The sequence below is a fragment of the Martes martes genome (genome assembly GCF_963455335.1).
Source record: "Martes martes genome assembly, chromosome: 4".
Lineage (NCBI taxonomy): Eukaryota > Metazoa > Chordata > Mammalia > Carnivora > Mustelidae > Martes > Martes martes.
The window spans coordinates 143,421,959-143,441,813 of NC_137891.1; the positions used below are offsets into that span (position 1 = coordinate 143,421,959).

Genomic DNA, 19,855 nt, shown 5'->3' on the forward strand with positions numbered 1-19,855 from the left:
CAAAAATCCAGAATAGTACAGATACCATGGAAGGCCGTAGGGTTCCCTTCTGGGCTCTCTATCTCCCTAAAAAGGTAACCACTACATAGCAGCTATCAATCTGACTTCTAGAAGCAAGTTTATACCAGTTGTTAACTTTATTATTTGTGTTGTTTTGGGACAGTCAAATGAAATTAAATTTCTTGAGGTCAGAGATCATATGTTCTATGTCTTCTCTCATTGCAAGAATTATTTGTTAAATATACACTATTTGTTCTCACATTCCCACCTTGCTCTGTTATCATTTGACTGCACCTGTCTGGCAAATCCCAGCCTGGAATGAGTCCGACTCTCTCCTTCTCTGCATCTCCACAAGGACGTCCAGGCAATCCTAGAGAAGAGCATGCACCCTCTCACACTGAAGCCACAAAACTGTGGTCTCCAACCTTCATGGCTACTTGTTCTGATCAGCTCTTCTCCGCTCTTCATAGCGGTTATCTCAGGCCATCTGCCCTTAGTTCAGACTCTCTTCCCTAGCGCTTCCCCCTTGAGAGCCAACAGGTAAGCATACCTTCTATAACAAGACGAAAGTCAAGCTGTCACCTGATATACAAATAAATTTGCCTATAGCCTCACCTATCTCCCTACTACCCCCACCCTGAGATTTCATTTCTATCTCTGTTCTCTCAATGATACCCCATCCCCCTTTGTCAGTGTCCATCATATTTCATCAACAATGTCCTCTCTTTCCCTCTGGCCCAGTGGGTTCTTCACCGTTGGCATTTAATGTGTTGAAGTGCCCACAGTCCTTCAACATGATAATAATAAAGCCCTATCTGAAACCCATACTGCACTCCAGTCACCAACCCCTCTCTCTCCTCTCTTGCAGTTAAACTTCTTCACAGAGATTATACTTCCGGTATTTGGTTCCTTGGCCCCCTCTTTCCCCAACCTGCTTCAGTCTGGGGTCCACCTCCATTAACTCACAAAAGCACCTTTGTCAAGACGCTTGTCAGTGTCCTTAAGGCTTAATTCAATGGACATTTTTCAGAACCCACATTTCTTTGGACCTTCTGATACTGTTGACAATGCCCTCTCTCTGGAAACATCCTATCACACTTTGCATCCAAGACCCCATACTCCTGGTTCCCCTCTACCTTACTGAGAATTTCTTCTAAGTCTCCATTAGGGCTCTTCTTCTCTATGTAAACATAGGTGTTCCTCAGAGTTCTTTTTTTTTTAACACTTCTTTTCTGTCTATGCTGCCACAACCAAGAAGATAATTATAAAAAGTATACACACGTTCAAATAATTGCCTGTGGTTTGGCTTTTTCAAATCAGTAAATATCAGAGCGACTGTTTTATGCTCAGATAATATGTCTTTTAAAATGGATCTTTTCCATTGCATCAGTACTAACAGCTAAAGTTTATAGAATACCTTCTATAGTTATATTGAAATTGACTTTTCCTGATTTTAAAATAGTATTTTTATGTAAAAAATTTAGAATAATAATGTTATAAGATAGTATAGTAATATTCTGAGTTCTACCACCCAGAGAAACTTACTGTTTATTTCTGGCATATTTCTTTTACACATTTTCCCCACATAAACATATATATTATGCACATGCCTTTTACATAGTTGAGATAATTATATTTTTCACTTATTTGTATAACTGGACATGTTTTTGTGTCATTAAAATTATTACTATTTTCATGGCTTTATAAATTCTATCATATGAACACAATGAAATGCTCAACATATTCACCTATTACTAAGTACTTAGAGCTTGAAATTTTTCTTCTTCTATATTTTTACCCATAATAAACAATCTTAAATATTGATTTATTAGGTTAAACCATTACAACTTCCTGACTGACTCTTCAAATGTTTTGTCAGGTCACCCACTATATTAATTATGTCTATTTATATGGCCATTAGCATTTGACTTTCTTACTTCCAAAGACGTTTCCTAAATTTAAAATGATGTCTTATATACTTGTTTTGATTTGTGAGTCTTTTTAGTTATTAAACAAGGTTGAATCTTTTAAAAATTGTGTTGTTTATTTGCATCTATTTGAATCATTCCTACTATTTCTTTTTTCCTTTTCTTTTCTCTATTTAATACTAAACTTAAATGGAGGACTACTGAGAAAAAGAAGCCACAGGATGAGAGACACGGAGCAAGACTGGAGCTAGCAAACCCCCTTGACTGGGGTTCTCCTTCTAGTGGCCAACCCTAAAAAATACCCATTAGATTTGTCAGTAAGATATGTGATAACCTGCAAGGTTCATTTTTGACACTGCCATTACTTACCTTAAGGATCTGAGAGCATTTGGATTCTCTTCATGAATATGAGGAAGAGGACAGAGTTAAACTCTGAGAAGATAACACGGTCTCTCTATAGTAAATGATTCATACAGATAATCAATGTGTACTCCTTCTTTCCACCATGCTGAGTTACCACTGTTCACACCACGAGACTCACACCTTCTGTTTCTTACGCCAGCCTAGTGTATGCAAGACTGCCCTGTGAGTAACAAAGTACAAAACTGTTTCTTCACAGCAAGGAAAATGAGAACTTGAAGGCAGAAACTCAAACAGTACTCCAGAAATCCATGAATGGTGGTACAAGGCAGATGAGCACAGACTCCCCAGCTCCTACTAATCCTACTGAGCAACAACTCAATCATGACCCAGAGGATAAGGAAGAAAGCAAGCACACAGAGAACAATCAGAAACCAGAGAACAACCAGAAAGTCCTAAAAGGAGCACTCAGTAGCAGATTTCTGGATGGCAAAGGGAGTGACGAATACCCAAACTTTTCTTGATAATTGACTAGGAATATTCAGGATTAGGTTGGAAACAGATTCATACCACAGGCTGTTGTTCTATTGGTAATTATTATATTTTTCTTAAGATAGACTTGGAATGTGTTTCTTTTAAATCCGAAACTAAATTTTTAGGTCATTTGTATATTGCGTCCTGGTTGACCACCAACTGAGTTGGCCAACCTACTCTATCGGTGGCTATCTCATTGATACTCATACAGCAATCCGAGTAAATGTACGTGCAAATTCAGGGTGTGTTGGGGGGGAAGGTTTGTCTGCTTTAACTTTACAGGAAGAGATCATTTATTTTCAAAATCCAATGCAACCATTCTACATATCAAAAAATTATCAGCCAAAAATCTTGACAGAAATATACATCACTGTACTCTGTTAAAAATCAACCAAACAATCCACAACAAACTAATGTGATAATGATAAATCTATATGATTAGTAATTTGTAATTAAAAAGAAAGAATAGCAGCAATTGAAAACTGGATCCAAATCAAGATAAAACTAATGATTCATTGATAACAAAGTACCATTTCCAAAAATTGCTGAAATTGCAATTAGACGGATACATAGAGTAGGAGTTTTGCAGTGCTGCCAAGCATTAAGTGACAGCCAAATATTTTAGTAGAATACTGAATTAGAGTCTGAAGTAAACTCTAACATAACTATTTTTAGTTTATAATTTTAATAGCCCTTACTAAATCACTCAGATACTAGCTAGTCTTTAGTCATCTGAGAAAATAAAAGTCTATGGATTTGTGGTCTTTTGCTCATAAGAATTCTGCAAAGCTTATAATTTAAAGTGGTTAATGGCCCGTCAATGGACCTCAGACCATACTCTGCAAAGTCTAGTTGAGTGTGGGTCCAGAAATGAAAGTAACTTGCCCAAAATGTCAGTGGCACAGCCTACACTGCAAGCTGAACCTTCGAAATCCCCAGTTAATGTGTTTTTTTGACTTTTTTTTTTTTTAAAGATTTTGCTTATTTATTTGGAGGAGAGAGAGAGAGAGAGCATGAGCAAGGGAAGGAGGACAGGCAGAGGGAGAGGGAGAAGCAGGCTCTCTTTTGAGCAGGGAGCCTGACTCTGGGCTCCATCCCAGGGTCCTGGGATCATGACCTGGGTTACAGGCAGAGGATTAACTAACTGAGCCACCGAGGTGCCCCTTTTTTGACTGTCTTACAAGTAGTTCTTGAATTTAAGGCCTGGTTGGAATAGGACATAGTGCATTGACAGAGGTGAAATGATCCATTCTGAACTTCTAAAGACATCTGAGTTTTTACATAATTTTGACTCTAGCATTAATGTATTTCTTGTTACTCCCTAAGGATGACCTTGGTAATAATATTATAGTTATAAAACACTTTATTACTGCCTAAGTAATTTATGATTACTTCCAGGTAAATTTTAAAATTTTATTCCTTGGAATTAATCCTTTGCAGTAGAAACCAGTGTTTTTTCTATCACTATAGTATAGATGATAAAACTGAGGCTCAGTAAAGTTGAAGTCACTCTTAAGTGTAGAGATAAGATGTTTATCCAGGTTTTCTTCTCTAGTCCTTTCTTCCTTTCATAAAAAATCATCTTTTTTATTATTAAGTATTGCATACTCATGTACAATTTTGGCAGACAGAGAATATAAATAAGAAGAAAAGAAAACTCAATGAAAGAAAAAATAATAATAATATTTCTTTCTCTTCTTTTCTCTATGCATACATATAGAATAATTTTGTATATATTCTTCATTATCCTGCTTGATTCACTTCATATTAAGAATTTTCACCCTGGCTTCAAAAAATTCATACTAAGCATCATCTGGAAAGGCTATGAGAATCATACTCAGAATGAACATTAAATAGCATGTACTATGTGCCAGGCACCATTCTAAGTTCTTTGCATGTGTTGACTAACTTACTACTCCCGAGCACCCAAAGAAGTAAGAACTCTTATTGTCTTCAGTTCATAGATGACACAAGTAAAAAACAAGGTCAAGCGCCTTGCCCAGGTCAAAAGGCTGAGAAGTGGCAGAGCCATAATTAAAGACCAAATCCTAAATCCTTAATCACCAACTGTATTCATTCCTTTGTATGGCTATAACATGGCTCATTTGACTAATCCCTTAATGGTGGGCATTGAAGTAATTTATAGTTTTTCTCTTACAAACAAAAATTTATTTCTTGATACTCCCTCTACCACATCAAGCCGCCCATTTCTGGTACAGATTCTACATTTTCCATGATCACGGGCAGAATGTTCTTTGAGGAAGTTGTCCTTGGACCTCGAAGATCTGGATTCTTTGCTAGCTCTGTCCTGCCAGAGGGAGATGATTTGCCCCTCCCCTTCTACAACTCAATGAGGTTTCTTGTGGGAGACTCAGCAGAGCTGACACCCAGCCACCAAATACAGCAAGACCTCCTGGGAGGTGTGGGGCCTGACTAATTGGTTCTGTCTGCCGAGTGTTTGGTGCTGGCCTGCCAGATGGCAGCCACAGTTGCCTGGTACGGAGACCCTCATTACCACCTTGACTAAGTGGTAAATGGAATTCTGCTGCAGTGAAAGAAGCAAACCAATCAGAACTCCTTCTAGATCCTTCTCCCTCACACATAGATGAAAATAAGCCTTCCTGCCTGGGATGTAACAGGCAATCTGGACTGCCTGAATTTGATCCAAAAGAAAAGTTGCTGATAAAGACTGAGCGAACGTGGGTGAGGACAGGCAAGTGTGAAACTCTTTCCTAAATTACAGATCAAATTTGAAGAGTATCATTAGTTAGTAGGAGGTAAGTAAAGCTGAAAATGCTATGAGAACCCATGATTTCATGTATCTGAGAACAGCAAGATATTTTAGAAATCAACAAGTACAAACCTTCACTTCAGAAATGAAGAAGGGGAAACCCAGAGAGCTTAAATGATTAGTTTGAGGTCTCAAGAGTCAAGAGCCTGACTCCTCTCAACAGTAGCCCTACAATCTTTTTACTCCAAATTCTGTACCTTATGTGTCTTTGAAAACACAAACATCATTTGTATTATTTCTCAGAAGCATCCGCTCTGCCTGCTCTCAGAAAATAAAAAAGAATGTGTGACTAGCTACAAACTCTGTAGCACGGTTTCAAAAATAAAATTAGAGTGTGTTTTTTGCATCTGGCAGCATGAAAATGAAAGTGTTAGTGCTTAAATTTTAATAATTATCGTGGTTGATGGGTTATGTATTCTTTTCAAAGCACTTTTGCGTGTTTTATCTTGTTTGTTCTGCACAGCAGCCCTCTGAGATAGGTAGAGGCACATGATGTCATCCTCATTTCGTAGGTGAATAGACAGATGTCAAGGACATTTCCACTTGGCTGTGCGTTGGTACATTCACTAGTTCAAAACAGAACCTTTTATCTTGCTCTTATTCTGTGGTCTTTGGCTCCCAGAACAGTTTCAGAACTCTCCCAATTATACCAGCAAGAACCCTGAGCATGCTTTCCTCTTCCTTCTCCCTGAGTCAAATATCAAGGAGCCCTTTAAATTCTGCCCCTTATACCTCTCAAAATACCTTCTTACTTCTGCTTCCTCTGCCATCATCCTAGTCAAACCACCACACTACTTCAGCAAGATGATTTTAATTATCTTCAAACTGACTGTCCTTCTCTCTGCTTCCCTCTCTGTACCTATCAGCTATTACTACTATGGTGCAACAAATCACCCTAGCACTCAGTGGCTTACAACAGTAATCATTTATGCTCCCAGCTCCAAATATGAGCTACGATAGCTTTTGCTTTTTTTTTTTATTAGATTTTTCTAGGCTTGGTTCCAAATGGTAGATTTGGTTCAGGTCTGCTCTGTGTTTTTCTTATTGTTCTGAATCCAGGGGACTCCTCAAAGCAAGTTCTTCTTATGGTAATGGAAACATTTCAAGAGGACAGACTCAACCTCGAGTATGTTTTAAGTCTTTGCTTATGTCATGTCCACTAACATCCATCCCATTGGCCAAGGCAAGCCACATGGCAAAGCACAATACCACTCAGGTAAGGATATATATATTCTGCCTCTTTTAGGAGGAACATCAAAATTACTCAAGTGTGGCAACTACTTAAAACACTTAAAACCATTGTTTAATACTCTTTGCCCTAGTATAAAATGCAAATTCCTTGACCGCCATTCCAACTCACTTCTATCCACTCTCTACTTCTCCCCTTACCCACCCTTCCCTAAACAACCTCCATTTCCCCAATAGAGTTCTGTTCCATTTTATCTTCTAGGCTTTGCCAATGCTATTCCTTTAGTATGAAAATTCCCCTTCATCTTCATTTAACTCCTAATTATACTAGGAGCTCAATTTAGATATCAGCTCTACCAAGAAGCATCATTGTCCGATTGCCAAAATAAGTGTGTTTCATGAGGTAATCATAAATCAGTCTGCACATTCCCTTACAGCAGTTGTTGCTATACTATTAAAACAGGTCATTTCTTCTAATATAACATTGTGTGCCAATTGTGCTAAAAAATTAATTTAAAAATTCAAAAACAATGGTGTGAAGTAGGTGCTAATATCTCCATTTTATAGGTGAGAAAACTGAGATACAGTGACATTAAGAAACTTGCCAACGCTCATACAACCAGTCGAATATTGGTGGGTCTAGGATGTGAACCTAAGTTGTCTGGATCCACCACACCCATGTTTCCCAATCTCTTTTTCATTATTGGTCCCCACCCCTTAGGAGAAAAGGAAAACTCTCCCTAAAGAGAGAGGCATTAAATACCAAGAAACACTATTTTGTTGAGTAGAGTTGAGCTTTGAAGCACTAGAAACCACTGTAATATTTTAGAAATATTTGCCCCAAAGAAACAATTTTTACCACCCTTAAGGGCAACATTTAGAAAAACTGTGTGCATTGGGGCACCTGGGTGGCTCAGTCAGTTAAGCAACAGATTCTTGGCTTTAAATCAGGTCATGATCTCAGGGTCCTGGGATCAAGCCCCACATCGGGCTCTGTGCTCAGCTGGGAAGGCTGCATGAGGATTCCCTCTCTCTCCCTCTACCATTACCCCTCCCCCTGATCACATTCTCTCTCTCAAGTAAATAAATGAATCTTTTTTAAAAAATGTATGCATTACACTATAATGCTTCTCATAAACACATAATTTATGTTAAAACTTCTGACAAATACTTGTAAATAAGTGAATAGGTCTTTTATAAATTAAAAAAAGAAAAAAGGCTTCCTTGTCTCCTTCCACAAGTCTGTAAATCCCCTGAAAATAAGAATTTTCTTCTTCACTTTTGTTTCCAAAATTGTTCTCTTTATATATTAACCCAAAGCCAACATTCTATTTAATTGACAAACACTGGAGGCTTTCACATTTGAGTCTGGAAGAAGTCAAGGATATCTGTTATTTCCACTGGTTTTTAATATTATGTTGGAAGTATTGGCCAAAGTAATTAAACAAAAGAAAGCAATTATAGGCATACTAATTAGAAGGGAAGAGGAAAAACTATTTTCAGATGGTAAGATTATACATATAAAATTTCAAAACAGATTATGAAGAAACTACTAAAACACTAAGAGAATTTGGCAAAAATAAGATTATATCATCAACATATACAAATCAGTGTCCCTCACATATATAAACAAAAACTAGTTAGGACAAAAGAAAGAAGGCAGCATTTATAATACAAAAGCATAATTAAATTAACTAAAAAAGCAAATAAATCAAATGCATAGTCAAACATAATAAGAAATGTCCAAAACTTTATGAGAAAAAAAAAATAAAACTCTCCTAAAAGACACAAGAGTAGATTTGAACAATGGAAAGGTATAGTATATTCTTATACTGAAAAAAGTTTACATCATCAATCTCTATCATAATTCCAGTGACTTCTTTTTGAAGAAATATAAACCCATCCTAAAATTCATGTGGAATCTCAAGAGACCCTGAAGATCCAAAGCAAACCTGAAAAAGAAGGTACTACAAAGGTACAATAATAAAACCATTATGGTACTGACATAAAGACAGACATAGAGACCAACAGATTAGATAGGGTCCATAATAAATCCTCACATACATGGTCAAATGATTTTTTTAAACAAGGGTACCAAGATGATTCAAGGGGGAAAAGATGGTCTTTTCAAGAAAAGACCACTGGAAAAACTGGATGTCCATATGCAAAGTTTACAGTTGGACCCTTACCTAATACCAAATACAAAAATTAACTGAAAATGGATCCACAACTTAAAATATAAGATGTAAAATGGTAAAACTCTTAGAAGAAATATAAGGCAAAATCTTCAGATTGGACTTGACAGTGATTTCTTGAATATGACCCCAAAAGCATAGGCACCAAAATAAAAAATTGACAAACTGGGTTTCAAGCAAATTAATTAAAAAAAAAAAAAAAGTTGTGTACCGCAATACACAGTTGATTGTAAAAAGGCAATACACATGTTGGGAGAAAGTACTGGCAAATCCCATATCTGATGTGAGATTACTATCCAGAATACATAGAGAACTCCAAATCTCAACCACCAAAAAACAAGCAATCTGATTCAAAAATCGGCAAGGACCTGAATAGACATTTCTTTAAAGAAGATTTAAAAATGGACAGTAAGCACATGGAAAGATATTCAACATCACTAATTAGGGTGATGCAAATCAAAACTACAATGAGATACCACCTCACACCCATTAAGATAGCTACAAACATAGAAGACAAAAAAACAGAAAACAACAAATGTTAGCCGGGATATGGATTCATTGGAAACTTTGTGCATTCTTGGTGGAAATGTAAAGTGGTATAACTGTTGTGGAAAACAGTATGGTGGCTTCTCAAAAAAATTTTAAAAATTAAAAACAGAATTACCATATCATCCATCTCGTCCACTCAAAAGAATTGAAAGGAGGGTCTCAAGGAGATATTACATATCCATGTGCTTAGTAGCATTATTCACAGTAGCTAACATGGGGAAGCCACCCAAGTATTCATCAAAGGTAAGTAGATAAGCAAAATCTGGGGTATAGGCACATGATGGAATATTATCCAGCCTTACAAAGGAAGGAAACTCTGACACATGTTATGAAGTGGATGAATGTTGAGGACAGTAGGCTTGTCCCAAAGAGGCAAACACTATGTAATTCCACTTACAAAAGATACTTAGAGTAGTCAAATCCTAGCAACAGAAAGTAGAATAGTGGCTGCCAGGGACTTGGGGAAGGAGGGAATAGGCAGTTATTGTTGAATGGGTATAGATATTCAGTTTTGTGTGATGAAAAGAGCCTTGGGGATGTATGGTGGGAGGTGGCGGGACAATAGGAATGTACTTAATCCCAATGAACTGCACTCTCAGATATGTATATTTTTATACATATTTTTATACATTCATATTTTTATGTTTTTATGTTATGTATATTTTACCACAATAAAAAAAATCTTGAAAAAAATTAACATTATGATGTCGATCCTTCCTAAGGTAATTTATAAATTTAATGTGATTTCAATAAAAATGGTACTAGAGTTTTGTTTCATTTTCTTTTGGAACTAGTCAAATTGATTAAATGTTAATTCGAAATAACAGGAAAGAAGAGTCAGGAATAGAAGAGAAATGGGTGTAAGGCTAGCCTTAACAAATACAAAATACAAAAGCTCTATATCTAAAAGAACATGATTTTGGCCCAGGGATAGATAGGAGACTAACAGAATTGAAAAGAAATATCAACAAACAGACTCAATGGCATATTACAGTTTTATATATAATAAAGAGGATATTGCAAATTAGTAGAGAAAAGATGGACTTTTTAATAAATAATACTGGGATTATTGGATAGCCACAATGAAAATTTTAAATTGGGCCTCTCATATATTGTACATATATATGATATACACTGGGATATACGCCAAATGGACCAGAGGCTGAAATGTAAAAAAATAAATTTACACAATAGTGCAAGAAAATGGATGATTTCCTCTGTAATCCAAGATAAGGGGAAATTTCTCAACTGTAACTCAAAATGAAGATACAATAAGAAAAAATGTGATAATTTTGACTAGCCATATGTGGCCAAAACCATTGTGTACAAAGTATACATACATACTGGACAAACAGAAGAAAAAATCTGCAATTTATATCATAAATATATCCCTAACATATAGCATCTTCTATCAAAAAGAAAAAAGAAAAAAAGACAGCAAACTATTAGAAAAATGGGCAAAACATATGGACGGTTCACAGCAAGATAAACGTACATGGTCCTTAAGCATATCAAAAAATATAGCATTGCTCTTAATAAAAGGAACATAAATTAACACCACCCTGAGATATAATTTCTCACAATTACATTGGCAAAGATCCAGAAAATTGACAACATACTTTGTTGGAAGGTAGAAGAAGTTTAAAGAAGAAAACCGCTTTGGCAGGAAATTTGGCAATAATTAGCAAAACTACATATGCATTTATTTGTTGACATGAAAAATCTCACTTTCAGAAATCTATCCCAAGGATACACTGGAAAAAATGTGAAAAGATTTATGCAGAAAGTATTCATTGTAACATCACTTGTTACAAAAAAAAAAAACAAAAAAAAAAAAACTATAAAGACCTAAATTCTCACCCATAAGGGATTGGTTGAATAAATTATAGTACATCCACACAGAGTATTATAAAACCTTTAAAACTGTAAAAAATCTTTAAAAAAAAAACTGTAAGAAGGAATGAAGGATATCACAAAGAAACAGTTTGACAGTATATGAAAAACACTGTGTATCATTGTATGGAGTAATCTAGTCAGATACAGCATTAACTAAATGAAAGCAAGGTGAAGAAAAATACGTAGACTATGCTTCGAGGTATCTATTATCTATCTATCTGTCTGTCTACTGTCTATCTATCCTCTATCTATTGCTTATGTTTTTCAAAATGAAGGAATTAATAAAAAGGATTTTTAAAAGTGGTTATCTCTTGGAGATGAAGGGAAAATGTTGGAAGGATCAAAAACAGAAACAACTCATCTCTGAATTATTCGTTTTTATAGATTTGGCTTTGGAATCACATAAATATTTTACATAAATCTAAAACAAATTTAAAAATTAAAAAATAATTCCTAAAAATCAAAAACAAAATAGGTCTCTGTTAGTTATCTATTGCTGAATAACAAATTGTCCCAAAACATAGCTACATAAATCAGTAACTGTATTTCATCTTGCACTGCATATGAGGGAAAGGAATCCAGGAGCAGCTTAAATGAGTGCTTCTAGCTCAAGGTCTCCCCCGAAATTTCACTCCAAATGTCAGCCAGGAATACACTCACCTGAAGTCTTGTCCAGGGCAAGAAGAGGCACTTCTCTGCTTATTTGAGTGGCTATTGATAGAGGCCTCAGCTACTTGTTAACTGTTGCCAGAGATAACAGTCTTTTTTGTACTGGGGCCTCTCCACAGGGCTACTCAAGACATGGTATCTGGCATCCCAAAGATGAGTTATGCCAGAAACGAAGACAGAGAGAATGTGTGCACCCAACCATAGCAGTAAGCCCAATGTCTGTAATAACCTGATCTCAGAAGTGACACGTGATACTCCAGTATTCTCCTGGTTACAGAGATAATCCTCATGAGATGTGGCGGGGGAAGGACCACACAAGACCATGAGCCCTAGGAGGCAGGGACTACTTAGAGCCACCCTGGAGGCTGGGTACCACAGGGACCTATGTACTCATGGAAATAAAACCAAAGAGAATGAAACTATTGTAAATGATTTTTTTAAAGAGGTATTTATTTATTTGAGAGAGAGAGTACACGTGAGCCAGGGGAGGGTCAGAGGGAGAGAGAGAGAGGGACTCCCTGCTGAGCGTAGAGCCTGACTCAGGGCTCTGTCTCACAACTCTGATCTTACAGCCCTGAGATCATTCATTACCAGAGCCGAAATGAAGAGTTGGAGGCTTAAGGAACTGAGCCACCCAGGCATCCCCAAAATGATTTTAAAACACAATGACTTCACTGTGTGTCTCTAAGGGGATGTATACCCTGAGGAAAATATTTTTTGAAAAACTGTCTTCAAATGTTTTCAGTAACCATTATGTTGACATTATTATTGTATGTATGTATTACAGAATAAAGCAAATGAGTCATTATCTTGGTGGTTTTAGATTTGGGATTTCTAGTATAGGAGAAATGAAAAATAGATATAATATTGATGAGCTTTTATAAAACCCCAAAGTCCTACATTTGAATTGGGAATATCAGTATGAACTCCTTTTAAGAAAATATATTTCCTAACTTTATTCACTGGAAAAAACACAGAAACAATGACCAACCCTATAACAATGAGTACTCGAGCACCTACATCATGTTTGGTAAATTCTGAAGGCTGATCCCAGCTTTGAGCCTGGAACATCTATTTATACCAAAAGCAGTGAAGATAACCAACACCCTCCATGACTTGTCAAAAAAAAAAAAAAAAAGACTTGGAATCTAATTAAAATGGCTCTCATTACAAACAAACAAACAAAAAAACAAAAAACTCAAACCACTTATATTTTGGCTATCAATAAAACAATATATACAATTATACTGACTTAAACACATTATATATATTTAAATCTCTAACTTTATAGTGATTCTTAAAAAAAGAAAATAACAGGGGCACCTGGGTGGCTCGTGGGTTAAAGCCTCTGCCTTCGGCTCAGGTCATGATCTCAGAGTCCTGGGATAGAGCCCCGCATCGCATCGGGCTCTCTGCTCGGCAGGGAGCCTGCTTCCTTCTCTCTCTCTGTCTGCCTCTCTGCCTACTTGTGATCTCTCTCTGTCAAATAAATAAATAAAATCTTAAAAAAAAAAAAAAAGAAAATAACAAAAGCTCATTGGTCACCTCTGAAGAATACTAGGGAACAAACTACTTTTAAAACTGTTCAATCAGGGGCACCTGGGTGGCTCAGTGGGTTAAGCCTCTGCCTTCGGCCCGGGTCGTGATCTCAGGGTCCTGGGATCAAGCCCCGCATCGGGCTCTCTGCTCGGCAGGGAGCCTGCTTCCCCCTCTCTCTCTGCCTGCCTCTCTGCCTACTTGTCATCTTTCTCTCTCAAATAAATAAATAAATAAATTTAAAAAAAAACTGTTCAATCAAAGGATCATTTATTGTTTTCATTTTCTATAAAAACTGTATTTTAGATAATAGTTAATGAGGGCAGTTTCTCTGTAGAATTGTATTCCTATTAATCCATTAATAAAGGAAGACTTAGGATAAAAATATCATCATTTCCAAAACGCTAATGAAAAAAATAAAAATAAAAAAATAAATAGACTAAAGCAATGAGTAATCAGAGCCTATGAAAAGAAAGACAACCTGACAGCATTTGTTCACATGGGGCAATGTACCCCCTATGTAAAGATCTTACTTAAAACAAATGAACTTGAAGAAGATCAAGACCCTAGTTCTGGCTATTTTTTTACAATAAATAATGTGAAAGTTTGTTGAACAACATAGAAATACAAGCAACAAAATCCAGATCGTGGAAAATTTTATAGGGCAGACAACACAGCTTCTTCAACAAATAAATTGCAAGGGGGGAAACTGCACACAAAGGGGCAGGGGGTGGAGGAAGAAGTAGAAATTTTAAAAGATGTAAAAGATTTAAGCCAATGGCAATATATGGATCTTATTGGTTCCTGTTTTGAATAAACAAACTGTAAAAATAAGATTTATCAGATAATTGGGAGCTTTTGAATAATTGCCTGGATATTAGATAATGTTAAGGGATTATCATTTTTTTAAGATTTTATTTATTTGTTTGACAGAGAGGGATAAAGTAAGAGAGGGAACACAAGCAGGGGGAGTGGGAGAGGAGAAGCAGGCTTCCTGCTGAGCAGGGAGCCCAATTTAGGGCTCCATCCCAGGAACCTGGGATCATGACCTGAGCCCAAGGCAGTCACCTAAGGACTAAGTCACCTAAGTCCCAGGTGCCCCAAGGGATTACCATTTTTAAAAGTATTATAATGTTATCATGGTTATATTTTCAAAGAGTCATTATCCTTAAGGCAACGGTTCTCAAACTTTAGCATGCATTACAAGTACTGGAGGGCTTACTAAGACACAGATTTTTGGACCCCAAACCCAGAAATTCTCATTTGGTGGCTTTGGGCTGGGTCTCAAGAATTCACATTTCTAACACATTTCTAGGGGGTGCTGAGGCTTCTAGCCCAAGGACATCACTTTGAAGACCACTGCTTTATAGAGCATGTTGAAAAAGGTGTGGATGAAGTAATATACCATCTGTGGTTTCCTTCATTTCTGGTGGTGGGTGATGTGGGTATAACTAAAACAAGAATGTCAGGTGATACAGCTTGGAGATGAGTATATGGAGTTCCCTTATCCTATCCTGGACACATGTGCCTATGTTTGAAGTTTTCCATAATCACAAGTTAAAATGTAAAGAAAATATAAATTTTTACAAACATAAACAGTCAAGTGATTAATTCTAATATTATATTGGTTTAAGGTATATATTAACATCATATGTTAAATCTATTAATTTGGAAATACTGCTTTTTTTCAATTCTACATTTCTTGAGAAATCTTATCAAGCTTTTTATATGCATCTTTCTTGTGGTTATATTTATTATCACTAGCATCCATTTTTGAGCCATTTAACAGCTTTCTAGAACACGTCAACACCTTGGTCTAAAATGTTGAAGAAACAGAAATTTTCAAATCTGCATTTGATGCTGTCTCTGCAGATTTTCTCACAAGCCCCGGCTATCCATTGCACAATATTAAGATAATTTGTTGTGTCACTGGTCTTGGAGGAAAGTGTTCATGGACTACACAATACAACCACCTTAAAATAATTTATTAGTGATCTTAAAAAAAAAAAAAAAACTTGCAAGTTTCCAACACCCCCAAGAAGATTTACTAAACCTGTGTTAGATTTCTGTGCTCCTTTTGTAACAATTCCTCTGGGTAACTATCACAAAACTAGTATTATGCCCCAAACTCATTTCAGGCTATCGTGTCATCCACAAACACTGTTTTGTGATTCAAAGTAAAGCAAATGACAGAAACCTATAGTACTGGAGATTTTATAGATATTCTGCTAATTCCTAAAGTCAGAAATATGGTGATTCTTGGTCAACATTTTCCATTTTATCTATTTTGACACTTTGTGGATACATTGTTTTGAAAAACAGCAGTCCAGCGAGATTGATGTCAGTGAAGAGAGAAATGTAAATTCCCACATATCTGGGGCCTGAACAAGCCATCATCGCCACTCTGACACCATGTTTCTCTATTTGTTCTTCCAATCTGGCAGTGTTCTTAAATGCTGGGAGTCAGCAGGACACAAGACAGTTCTGGCCCACCCAAAGCTCACACTCTATTAGAGGGAGATAGACAGCAAATACCAAAGTTCTGGAATTCACAAAGTGTTTAAAATACATTATAATACTCATTGCTCGCAGCAGTCCTGGGAGTAGAATATATATTCCTCTTTCCATAGGAACAGTCATAAAATTTATTCCGTGACACTTGGGCTGAAAGATCAATGAGGGCAGGAATCCTACCTGCCTTGTTCACTTGTACCCGTAGTGCTGAAAACAAAGGTCCTCAGTAAGCTTTGGTGTTTAAATGAGAAAAGGGACTTGGCTCCATGGGCTTGATGAAGTATTGATACACGGTCCTTCAGAATGCTGCAATGTAGAAGTGTATCAATTCTCAGAGACAGAAAAATATTTATATGTGGCTGAAAATGGAAACGTTTTCTGTTACAGAAAAAAATTTCCAATGAAACATATTGTTCTAAGAAACACCTGATGGGGCACTTGGGTAGCTCAGTGGGTTAAGCCTCTGCCTTCTGCTCAGGTCATGATCTCAAGGTCCTGGGATCGAGCCCTGCATTGGGCTCTCTGCTCAGCAGGGAGCCTGCTTCCCCCTCTCTCTCTCTGCCTGCCTCTCTGCCTACTTGCGATCGCTCTGTCAAATAAATAAATAAAATCTTAAAAAAAAAGAAGACAGAAAGAGAGGAAGAAAGAAAGGAAGGAAGGAAGGAAGGAAGGAAGGATGGATGGAAAGAAACAGAAACACCTGAATTGGCTAGCCAGATATTTAAAGGACGAATCTGCCTTGTGGACAGAATGCTGAATCTTTCTCATGCTGGGGTAGTGCTACAAAGCAGGGTTCAAGTCTCATCTGCCAATTTACTAGGAGGTAAGTTTTGGACAACTCTGACCTAGTAATAGCTCCACTGAAAACATATCCATGGCTCCCACTGCCCTCAGAAGAAAGCAGAGGCTAATCAGACTTGAGGCAATTCACCCCCATTCTCCTGTCTCCCTCTACAGCCTTATCTTTTGCCTTTTTCAAAACTTAAACTATGCTCTGGAAGTACTCCTCTCTCTCTTAGGAGCCTGTGTGTACCTTTAAGGTTTTCCATATCCAGTTTCCTTTTCCTGGGCCCTTCCTTCTTCTCTCCTCCTTTCTCTCTACTCGTTAGCCTATTCAAACCCAAATCTAATTCCTCTTTCACTTAAATGTCATTGCCTCCAGTCCTGGGCCACCAAGCCCAGATTAGGTGGTCCTGTGGACAGTTCTGACAGTGACCCTCCCTGCTCCATGTGGTGCTGTCATGAGTGCTTGCTGTCCCCTCACATCTACAAGCTCTGTGAGAGCAGGAGCCAAATCTGTTTTGTTCACTGTAGGGCCTATCACTAGGCTTGGCCCAGGTTAGGCAAGCCATAAATATTTCTTAACTTATATTTAATAAACTTAATGAACTTCTGAAATATAAAAGGGTACTAAGATTACCTGACTTATAGGCTTGTTGTAAAGATTTTTTTAAAACAAAATATTTTATTTTTTTTATTTAAGTTCTCATAGCCACTTCATAGCCCATCTTTGTTTTTTTTTATTATGTTATGTTAGTTACCATACAGTACATCATTAGTTTTTGATGTAGTGTTCCGTGATTCATTTTTTGTGTATAATACCCAGCGCATCACTGGGCTAGCCCATTTCCCCACCCCCATCCCTTCTAAAACCCTCAATTTGTTTCCCAGAGTCCATAGTCGCTCATGGTTCATCTCCCACTCGAATTCCCCCCCTTAACTTTTCCCTTCCTTCTCCTAATGTCCTCTATGCTATTCCTTATGCTCCACAAATAAGTAAAACCATATGATACTTTATGTGAAAACCCAAAAGACTCTATCCCCAAATTACTAGAACTCACACAGCAATTCAGTAATGTGGCAGGATACAAAATCAATGCACAGAAATCAGTTGCTTTCATATACATGAACAATGTAACTATAGAAAGAGAAATTAGAGAAACAATTCCATTTACAATAGCACCAAAAACCATAAGATATCTTGGAATAAACCAAAGCAAAGAGGTGAAGGATCTATATTCTAGGAACTATAAAACACTCATGAAAGAAATTAAAGAATATACAAAAAGATGGAAAAACATTCCATGCTCATGGATCAGAAGAATAAACATTGCTAAAATGTCTATGATGCCCAGAGCAATTTATAACTTCAACACCATCTCAATCAAAAAAGTGCTAGAACAAACAATCCTAAAATTTGTATGGAACCAGAAAAGATCCCAAATTGCCAAGGAAAAATGTTGAAAAAAAATGGGGCCTCGCATTGCCTGATTTCAAGCTATATTACCATGCTATGATCACCAAGACAGCAAGGTACTGGCACAAAAACATACACATAGGTCAATGGAACAGAATAGAGAGCTCAGATATGGACCCTCAATTCTATCGTCAACTAATCTCCAACAAAGCAGGAAAAAATATCCAGTAGAAAAAAGTCTCTTCAACAAATGGTGCTGGGGAAAATGGACAGCTATATACAGGAGAATGAAACTTGACCATTCTCTTACACCGTACACAAAGGTAAACTCAAAATGGATGAGAGCTCATTGTAAAGATTAAGTGGAATGACATAAATAAAGCATCCAAATTGTGCCTTGTACAGATTATGTGTCCAATAAATGTCTTGTTATTTTTTTTTAAGATTTTATTTATTTATTTGACAGAGAGAGATCACAAGTAGGCAGAGAGGCAGGCAGAGAGAAGTGGAGGGAGAAGCAGGCTCCCTGCTGAGCAGAGAGCCCGATGCGGGACTCGATCCCAGGACCCTGAGATCATGACCTGAGCTGAAGGCAGCGGCTTAACCCACTGAGCCACCCAGGTGCCCTGTCTTGTTATTTTTATGTCTATTCTAGAACTCTCTGCCACTCCTGCTCACTCCTCCCACTCTAGAGAGCCTCTTGATTTTTCTTTAAAATGCTTCATGACTATAAAGCTCCTGTAGGTTTTTATCCATACTGACAGGTTTTTTAACATGCCAATCAATTGAGTACAGACATTGAGTTTCCAGTGAATCATTCTGGTAACTGTCTCCTTTCAATTGCCTGATACTAAAAATAACCATGTGTGTCAATTTGTACCCAAGATATTAATTTTATCTGGTATGATAAGATAACAGATATAGTGACAACTGCTTTTGAAAGAATAGTAACATTTCCCACAAAAAGGGGACATGAGACATCACAGGATCACATGGGGAAGCGCCACACTCAGTCAGGAGGCAGAAGTGAGGCAAAAGCCCAGGCTATAGCCTTTACTGAAGTTTCCACAGGAAAGGAAAGGCAGGGAAGGGTAAACAGCTTAGAACTGGCTAGTCTGAATAATTCCAGCAGGCTTCAAGCCTAAGGGCTGTCCCTAGCAGTCTAGTATCTGGACTGGGTTGATTTGGGGCAGGGGAAATATTTGCTTGGAGAAAAATTAATTAACCCTGGGAAGGGCAATCTCTTCCAGCCAGCAACGCTACCCAAGATGTCAAAACATCATAAAATCTAGAAAATTAAAAAAAAAACATGATTAATATACCATACTCCATTGCAAGAGGGAATGACACTTTATCCTTGACCTTTGTTCTATCATTTATCCTATTGTAACCTTTAATAACATTGTTCTTAGGAAAAAACATGCTGGGCTTTTTAATCTCTTCTACTTCATTCTTGACAAAACTTATAATTGCCTTTGCTGCCCTTCCTCAATCTGCT

The 19,855-nt window shown here is 37.1% G+C and overlaps 1 protein-coding gene across 1 annotated transcript in view; it reads left to right on the forward strand.

The window, feature by feature from the left end:
* Positions 1–382: 382 nt before the first annotated feature.
* LOC308341694 (uncharacterized protein C1orf87) overlaps positions 383–19,855 on the forward strand; it is a gene marked incomplete at both ends in the record, with an annotated part of 67,712 nt that continues 48,239 nt past the window's right edge. The window contains 2 exon segments of the mRNA XM_080801695.1: positions 383–540; positions 2,548–2,786. Coding sequence (XP_080657821.1) covers positions 383–540; positions 2,548–2,786 — 397 coding nt within the window.